The sequence below is a fragment of the Rhinolophus hipposideros genome (genome assembly GCF_964194185.1).
Source record: "Rhinolophus hipposideros genome assembly, chromosome: 4".
NCBI lineage: Eukaryota > Metazoa > Chordata > Mammalia > Chiroptera > Rhinolophidae > Rhinolophus > Rhinolophus hipposideros.
In genome coordinates, this window is record NC_138050.1 from 6,705,647 (window position 1) to 6,714,609 (window position 8,963).

At 51.2% G+C, this 8,963-nt stretch overlaps 1 protein-coding gene across 1 annotated transcript; it reads left to right on the forward strand.

Moving 5' to 3' along the window:
* Positions 1-294: 294 nt before the first annotated feature.
* URAD (ureidoimidazoline (2-oxo-4-hydroxy-4-carboxy-5-) decarboxylase) lies at positions 295-8,681 on the forward strand. Its single transcript, XM_081046407.1, has 2 exons — positions 295-535; positions 7,575-8,681. Exons 1-2 carry the CDS (start codon positions 361-363, stop codon positions 7,919-7,921), a joined length of 522 nt encoding a protein of 173 aa, XP_080902533.1. The 5' UTR covers positions 295-360; the 3' UTR covers positions 7,922-8,681.
* The last annotated feature ends 282 nt before the right edge of the window (positions 8,682-8,963 follow it).

Below are 8,963 nucleotides of genomic sequence, written 5' to 3' on the forward strand. Positions count from 1 at the left end.
GTCTTTGAGTTAACTTCCCGGGGATACCGTTGACATTAAAATGTTGATACTAAAACTACAATGTGACTTGAATGCTAAGAGTGAAACACAGCCCCCACTGGCTTTGATTGTGAGCACAGTGATTGGCCGCGTTTGGCACACAGAGCTCTCTCCCCGGGCTAGAAGCGTAGGTCTGTGTTTGCTCATTACCCAACTCCTCTGGATGCACTTCTCCCAGAGGCACTGAAGACGTGTCCAGCTAATGTTACATAAAACACAAGCTTGTGTGTTCAGCAAATATAACCCGCTGAGCAGAGTGCGCGGCACCCAGTCACTGAGAGGGGAGCCCATGCTCCTGCTCCCTCCAGGCAAATACAAGCCATGGACATTGAGAAGGTCAACTCCATGGACTTCGGGGAATTTGTGGATGTGTTTGGGAATGTCGTTGAGAGATGTCCTCTGATTGCTGCAGCTGTTTGGTCCCAGCGCCCATTCTCTGACTTGCAAGACTTAAAGCAGCACTTTTATGCCTTTATTGATGCTCTTCCTCAGTCAGGTAAGGCTTCAGGATTAGACACTGAGAGTCTCCCCAGAGTGCTTTCAAATATTCTTGTCAAAACATTTTCAGACAGTTTCGCCTCGTTGCTTATAATGGATGTATTTATTTAGCTCTTTTGATGGTGAAGTTCGCTAAGTTTTCTCAGACTCAAGCACTTGCAAGGTGTTAAGCCAAAAGTAAAACGAAAGAATGGATATTGGCTCGGGTAATGGGGCTGTTAAATATTAAAGCTGTGAGGTCATGAGGGCCTCAGGGGGGGTGCAGAGGCCAAAGTTCAGGCTGACAGCCCACCCTCGCTCAGCTGAGCTGCTCACTTTGGGAATGTCCTATATGCAGGAGAGGAAACAACTCAGTATCAGACTATCTCAGGAGCCCAGGGGAAAGAGCAAATGGCTGACATTTTGACCAGACAAGGCCAGTTTGGACCAGATTGCTGAAGAAAGTAAACTCATTCAGATCAGCTTGGGGGTGGGGAGGGAGGGTGAGAGGGAAAAGACTAAAATCTGAATGAATTCCTCTGGAGAAAGGGAAAGAAACTGTGGATCTCCTCTGAATAGAGAAAGAAAAGGAGGCACGTCTGGGTGAGGGGCGGGAAGAGGCAGAGGTGAAGATTCAGGCAAGTCCCAAGTGATACCGGGTGACACATAGCTGCCCTGGGAATCAGAGGCCGAGGGTCAGCAGTGGAGGCTGTCCTCATCCCCTTCAGTGAAGCCTGGCCAGAGCTGAAGGGACCCAGACAGGGTAAGGGCTGCCTTCCCAGAGGCCCTCCACAGGGCCCTGGGGGGGAGGGGACTGTGGGGGAGTGGAGCTGCTGCTCTTCTCTCTTCCCTAACACACCGGGTGTAGCCTACCAGTCCCCGGCTTTCACTGGTGGCTTCCCATTGTCAGGTGACTGTCTCCCAAGTAAGGACCTCGTTTTCATTCATTTTAGACACATCCAGGAAGCATGGAGGGTAGTGTTATAAAGTCAAAAGGACAGAAATGGCGGGGCCGTGTAGACACTCACCCACTTCTCAGGGCCTCTGCAAAGCTGCACCTCGCTGCCCCACCCCCTCCCACCACTGGGCTCAGGCATGGCGGGGAGCTGACCACACTGGAGCCTTCTGGCTGATGAGTCAAAGGAACAATCAGTCCGCCTAGCAGAGGGAAGTGACTCCAACTTGTGAGCCCAAAGCCTGCAGAGCAAGAGGCCATGGGAGCCCACAGTCAGAAGGTCTGGCAGGAAAATGGATGATGCCAGAGGGGAAATGACGTTTAAAGGGTGTGAATGCCTTATGAATGACATTTTTTTTCCATCAGGAAAAATAAGGAGGAAAATCCTGTGATCTGTCTCAGTACCCAGAGGGGTGGTGGGGCCGGGTAACAAATGTATTGGGAGAGAAAGCTATGATGGCATCAATAATTTAAATCTAATATTCATTAGTTTATACAGTTATTCAACATTTATTTGGGGTTTACTTTATACCAGGAGCTTAGATAATAAAATTTTTCCTATTTCTGTCTTTCCCACCAGCAGTCACCCCAACCAGTTTGACCAGAAGCTCTGGTTGAGGTTAGTTAAGGTCTGGTTAAGAGACCTGTCTGCTGGTGGAGCCTACTTCTCAGCCCTGTGCTGGTGTCCACACTTCTCTTAGGCAGCTGGGAGCAGAGCTTCAGTGCTGTCTGGGTAGATGCCCTGTAACTAATCACCTTAATTACATTAGGTAGGTGATGTCAGCAAAGTAGTAATGACAACAATAGCTAAAATGTATTCAACCCTTACTATCAGTGTGTTTCAGGCACTTCTCCAAACACTTTGCATTTGTTAATTCATGGAATCCTCATACTAATCTTATAAAACAATCATTATAATAATCATTATTATCCCCAATTTTCAGACGAGAAAACTGAAGCACAGAGAGGTTAAGTAACGATCAAGGACACACAGCTAGAAAGTGGCAGAACTGGGATTCAAATCCTGATAGTCAACACAACAGCTTTTGAAGGATTTCCCAGAAAATCAGAAACAAAATCTACAAACAGTTTCTAGAGGTTTGATTTATCCATTCACTAATTTATTCAATTAAAATTAACGCTTAATGTCCCAGATCCCATTTTGGTTGCTTAAATAATCAAATAAAATGGGATTTACTGCATAGTCTAGCTTTACTCCTTGAATAATAAGGAACAAACTGGGTGTAATAGTCTTTGTATCCTAAAATTAAAAGGGACTTTAAAAGAGATGTGCAGGATATGGTAATCTACCTGATCAAAATTTGTTTTGAATGATGTAAGAAAACTACCATTAACAGGAAACTGAAAACCCCTTTTTTTACGGTAAACCAAGGTTGACAATCCATTTAGGTTATGCTATGATGGTGATTCGCCAGTAGGTGGCAGTCCAGGACTAATATTCAGCTCCAGCACTATCCTGCAAAGTACCCTTTTGCGTGGATCAGTTCCTGTTTCCCAGAAGGGAATGTCAATAGGAAAAGGGAAGAAGTTCGTACACACACACACACACACACACACACACACACACGCACGCATGCACGCACACAGCCAATGGGGAACCAGTTCAGTACTGACTTGTGTTAAATACCAAAGAACAATAAAACTGTCAGAATAGAGTTAATTGTGCATCTCTTTGTGGCATTTTGGAATTGCAATACTGCCATAATTCATTATTTATTACTTATTCCAAAACATAGTCATTGGATTAATGAAGGAGTTAGATACTAATAAATCTCTTGTATGCAGGCTATAAGGTATTTAGATGAGGTTATTAAGATATATTCCATCAAAAAATATATAACACTCCTTCCTGAGAGTGATGTGTTGGTCGATAAATACTTACTGAGTGCCCACAATGGCCCAGGAATTGTCCCAGGCTGTGGGGACAGAGCAGAGACAAAGACATGTCCCTGCCTTCGGTGACTTTATACTGTAGCGAAGAGAGACAGGATTAACATAAATATATAATTTCAGATTCTAGAAACTATTAAAAGAAAATATGTAATATTGCTGGAAATACGTAATAAAAGAGGTCTTCCTCCGGAAGTGACATTTGAGTTTAAAACCTAAAGATGAGAAGAAAGCAGCCAAAGATCTAGGAGGCCACTCTAAGAAAAGGAGCATGAGACCTTTGACATTTTGGGGGCACAGAAAGACCAAAGTGGCTGGAGATTAGTGACAAGTGGAGGGATATGAGGAGAGAGGTCAGGTGAGGGGCTGTCACAGTAGTAACAGGAGAGGTGTCGGTTATCTGGATTGGGGTTGGAGCAGGAGGGAGGGAGAGATGTGGCTGGGTTTTTGGAATAGATTTCAGAGTTTGAGACAACCAATTTTGGAAATGGCTTTGTTGGGGGAGGGAGGACAGAAATTAAGAGAAATGAAGGATAACTCCTAAGTTTTTAGTCTGAGCAACTGGGTGTGCTGTGGCACTGCTTTCTGTCCTGAGGAAGACTTTAGAATTGAGAGGACAGGATGAAGAATGGGACTTTGTTCATCTCAGATGCCTGCTAATCACCCAGACAAAAACACTGTGTGTTCAGGTGGACCATGACAAAGGAACTCAGTGGAAAGCTGTGGGCTAGACTAGATCTGGGTGTCATCAAAGAGTTGATGGCATTCAAAGCCACAGGACTAGATGAGAACACGTAGGGCATCAGTGTGAACACAGAAGGGAGCAGATGTGAGTACTGATCTCTGGGTACCTCTGTGTTAGTGACCTGGCAGAGCAAGAATCAGCAGTGAAAATAGGCAAGGGATGGTGTTCTTTCAAGAAGGCGAGAGGGCCAGCCATGTGATATGCTCCCAAGAGATGAAGAGAGAGGAGGACAGCACTGATTATGGGCTTGGGCAAAATGTCCATCATCTGTGACCCTGATGAGTGCAGACTGGCTGGTGGGTGGGGCTGAAATCTTGGCAGAGTGAACTGGAAATGGGAGGGCAGGAAGTGGAGATAGTACACAGACAGCTCCTCTGAGTTGATGTAAGGAGGATTAGAGACATGTGGAGAACCCAGAGGACATCCGGGACTCAAGGGAGGGATTTAAGTTTGTTTATGGGACAAGGCATGATTGTGTGTTGACAATAAAACAGTGGGTTGTAGGAGAGAAATTGATATTTGAAATTGCAGCCTTTGAGAGGGAAAGAGGGGCTGTCTTCAAGCACACCAGTAGAGAGGTTGGTCTTCAACAGAAAAGACAGACATGCATTGTACCAGGAGGGAGCACACACGAGTTGGCACAGATGCAGGGCCACTGGTGGACTGGAAGGGGGTTCTAAGCCAATTGCCTGCTCTACGGTGGTCACCATTGCCTCCCCTGTTCTCTTCCTGTTGGAACAAGGAGAGTCAGCTCTGTGCCAGGAATTCTCCTAGGAATAAAAATTCATGACGTGTGGCTGCAACAATCAATACACATCCATATCTCTAACTATGACATGCCTGTGGCATAGGCCGTAAGTCTAAGATTTTAGGAAAGATTGAAGAGCAAGCAGCATCGAAATGGCTCTGCGAATCACGGGACATTCCACCAACCTGGCTAGCTAGCACTTGGGCCGTCCAGGCGGGAGGCCCCACAGGACAGAGGCAGGTGGGAAGGACCCCCCGCCCCAGATTTAAGGCCAGCTTTGAGAGTGCTTACAGCATTGGAGGGGTAACTGGACTCTGCTGAAGGTGCGGGCGGGGGAGGGAGAGCTGGGACAGGCCATCCTGGGCAGTACTCAAGGACTCAGTGGTTTGGGGCAATAAGGATGGAGGATGAGGCTGGACAGGGTCAGGTTCTGTTACTTGAGACCTACCATCCCCTACCTGACTCCCAACACCTTTTTGTCTGCAGCTGAGGTGTCTGTGTGTGTAAATTCCAGTTCCTCTTTTTTTGTCTCTTTTCTTCTTCCCTTTGCTCTGCCCCTTTTCTCGGCTTCCTTTCTCTACTCCCCGCAAATGGTGGAAAACACATCTCAATCCTAGGCAAACATTAACCCCAAGCGTTGTTTTCTAGAGAGGAGACCAACCCAGGGGAGTGAGAAGAGAGGTGTAAAGGCTAGAAGGAAAGCGGCAGGTAGGGCATGCGTGGAAGGACAAGGGGATTCCCCTAGGGGGTGGTAAGGAGATAGACCCAGCCCCCACACTGGGGCCCCCACTGATAACTAGTGTCCCTAAGCCCGAGCTGGGTCTCTACAGAGTAAGAAATAGGGGGAAGGGAAGCCCAGAGACAGGAGGTCCTGTGAGAACACGGGGCTCAGCCACCCCACCTAGAGCCTGCTTTGAAAATCTGAATATACAAGCAGGGGGCGTGGGGTTTGGTCCCGGCAGGTGGGGACCTGCTGAGCTGCTCAGGACTCGAAGTTCACGCCACCCCAGCCGGGTCACGTGCAGGTCCCAGGGCTGTGTGGGTTCGCAGTGAGTCAAGCGGCCACATGGCACAGCTAGCCCAGGCCCAGGGCTGGGGTCCCCTAGGTAGGGAATCTAATACCTATGTTTTCGCACCACCCGGAGGGGGGTGGCCGCAGGAATCAGGTAATAACCACCGCATGTTTTCAGGGCCCAAGGGACAGGGTCCAAGAGAGGGGTTCTAAAACAGTGGTTGTACAGAGATGGAATCACTGGTGACATGAGTTTCGTTTTAAACGCCCCTTAACCTTGCAGAGGCAGCCAGTGCTCAGAAGACTCCTACAATTTGGAGTCCAGGGGCCAGGCCAGATCACCTACTGGCTTAACGACCTTGGGCAGGTCACTTAACCCTTTCTGAGCTTCCATTAAATCTTCTCTTAAATGCAGGTGTTCCCCCCCAGTTCTTCCCCTCTCTCAGGACGCTGGTCCATGAGTGAGGTGGTGCACTCCCAATCATCCTTTAATTGGGCAGAAGTGATAACGTTTGAGTAAGGGGAGGTTTCCAGCACAACGAAAGGGTCTTAAAATGATCCCCTTCCCACCAGAGCCCCCACCTGTTCCCGGGGACAAAGTCAGATGCTTCCAGCTGTGCCTCGGCCAGTTACACTGAGCTGACTGAGAACAGTGTGGCTGTTTATCGAACATTTGCTCACTTGAGGTGCTGTGTTCTAGGTACATGAGTTGTCTCTAATCCTCCCAACTACTCGGCAAGTTCAGGTGTCTTTACCCTCATTGGACAGATGACAGCTCCCTCTCACCACATCTAAAATCTCCCTGAGTCCTGAGTATTCCAATTCTCTCTCCAGAGAGCTACAGGGAAGGACAGGCCAGGGCTCAGGGAAAGCCCTGGATTAGGATTTCAAATCCCAGGAATCACACCAGGGGTTCTAAATTTAGGCCTCGGGGATTATGGGAAGCTATTTTCAGAAAACAAAAAAACGTATTCCCCACGGTGTCTTCGGGATCCAAGGGCAGACATGGGGAATGAGCCTCAGACAGAGTGGGTGGTGAGTGGGTGCTATTTTCCTAAAAGGAGGAAAGCCACTTTCATTCAAAGGGCTGTGGAATTCGGGCTGGAAATTTGCAGTTAATCATCTGCAGGGCTCTTTGGACGCCTGATTCCAGAAGGGTCACAAAATCCTGGGCATTTATTTGCCAAGCCCCATGGATCCCTGCCCTTCTCATTTGGAACCGAACGAACCCCATTCCGTGGCCTTTGCAGGAAGTCCCCAGGCCCTCTGCGACATCAAAGCCCCCTGAGAGCAAAGGACTTTGAAAAGATACGAAATGCTCGGGGTCCTTATCGCGTCCCTGCTCCCTCCCCAGCAAGTCGTAAATTCCGAGTCTCTCCGGCCTCTCCCTTCGGCTCTTCTTGCCCCAAGGTCTCAAAGGACACACTTGTCACTTCCCGCCCCGCCCCTGGATTCTGGCTGAGGCCGAAAGAAGCGGGGACGGAGGGGCGCGAGGTCCGGGGCATATTTGAGGGGCGGGTGCAGTGGGCGCCCTGCACCTCCTGGACACTCCTCGTTGACCCTCATCCCCTCCTGGGGACCTCGCTTCCCTCCCGAAGCCTCTAGGGGTCAGGGCCTGCGGGAGCCCCGCGCTCCCGGCCCGCCGCGCGGTAACGCGCTCCGGCCGCCTGTCTGTGCTTCTCCGCAGGCCAAGAGGGCATCCTGCGCTGCCACCCGGACCTGGCGGGCCGCGAGGTGCAGCGGGGCACGCTGACTGCCGAGTCGCAGCGGGAGCAGAGCGGCGCGGGCCTCACGAGCCTGGGCGCCGACGAGCGGCTGCGGCTGGCGGAGCTCAACGCTCAGTACCGCGCGCGCTTCGGCTTCCCCTTCGTGCTCGCCGCGCGCCTCAGCGACCGGGCGGCCGTCCCGCGCGAGCTGGAGCGCCGCCTGCTGTGCCCGCCGGCGCAGGAGCTGCGCGCCGCCCTGGGCGAGGTGAAGCAGATCGCGCGCCTGCGGCTGGCCGACCTGCTCGGCGTCGACCCCGCCCGGCTGTAGCGGCCGCGCGCTCGGCATCCGGGACGCACGTCGGGACGCGCTGGGCCCGCGACCCTGCGCTGGGCGCTCGGGGCGGGAGGCTGACGCAGGCCGGGCCCGCGGCCACGCGCGCGCAAAGGAAGCGGAGCATTGAGGCAGTCATACAAGTCATGAGCCACCACCCCCACCCCCACCACCACACGCGCGCGCGCGCGCGCTTTGCCAAATTATCGATACAGTTCCGTGCGGTGCCCCGATTCTTCCAGCGCACCGCCTGATGCTTCGCTTCCTTGGCGGCCCGCTGACACCGACAGCCTCTGTGGATTCCAAAGCGCTCATCCAGCTTTGGCTCCCCACCCTCGACAGCTAAGCCGGAGCTGCCAAGCAAAACGGATGGAAAAGGAATCTTTTATTCCACAGCGGTTTGTCTGTTTGTTTTTTCTTCTCCCACCTCATTTGCTGCACCGACATTCATTCACGTGTGAGCGGAAGCGGCTTTCTCACTCAGAGGCACTTACAGGAGGAGCCTGAGCAAGGAAAGCAAGCGCTGGGCTTGGCCTGCTGCGCCGGGGACGCAGCATGTGGGGATGGTGGGCAGGAGAGAGTCCTGCGATGGGACACCGTGGGGCAGGCGGCGTGACTGCTACGGTCGCTCTGCAGAAAGGGGTGGGAGTAGGGACATCTCCAAGCTGGATTGGCGGCCTCCTGTCTCTCTCGGAGGTGGGCCCAGGACAGTTGGTTCCTCAGAACTTCAGACTACCCAGGAAACCCATCGGTCATTAAAGAAATAAAAACATAATAATAATTATAGTAATTAATAATAATCTGAGCACTGCTGGAAATTGTGGGCGCTGGGATCAAGGCGAGACCCCATACCGCTGATAAAGCAGGTAGTGGAGGAAAATTGGTACTCATAGAAATCTTTCTGGCCAGAGTAGAATGGCTCTGGGGACCCTATCAACCCTCCCGAGCCCCAGCCAACTGGTCAGCTCCCTACACTGGCCTTCAGAATGTCCACTTCTGCAGGAGGAGCTCACCACACTCTCACTCAGCCACACACACC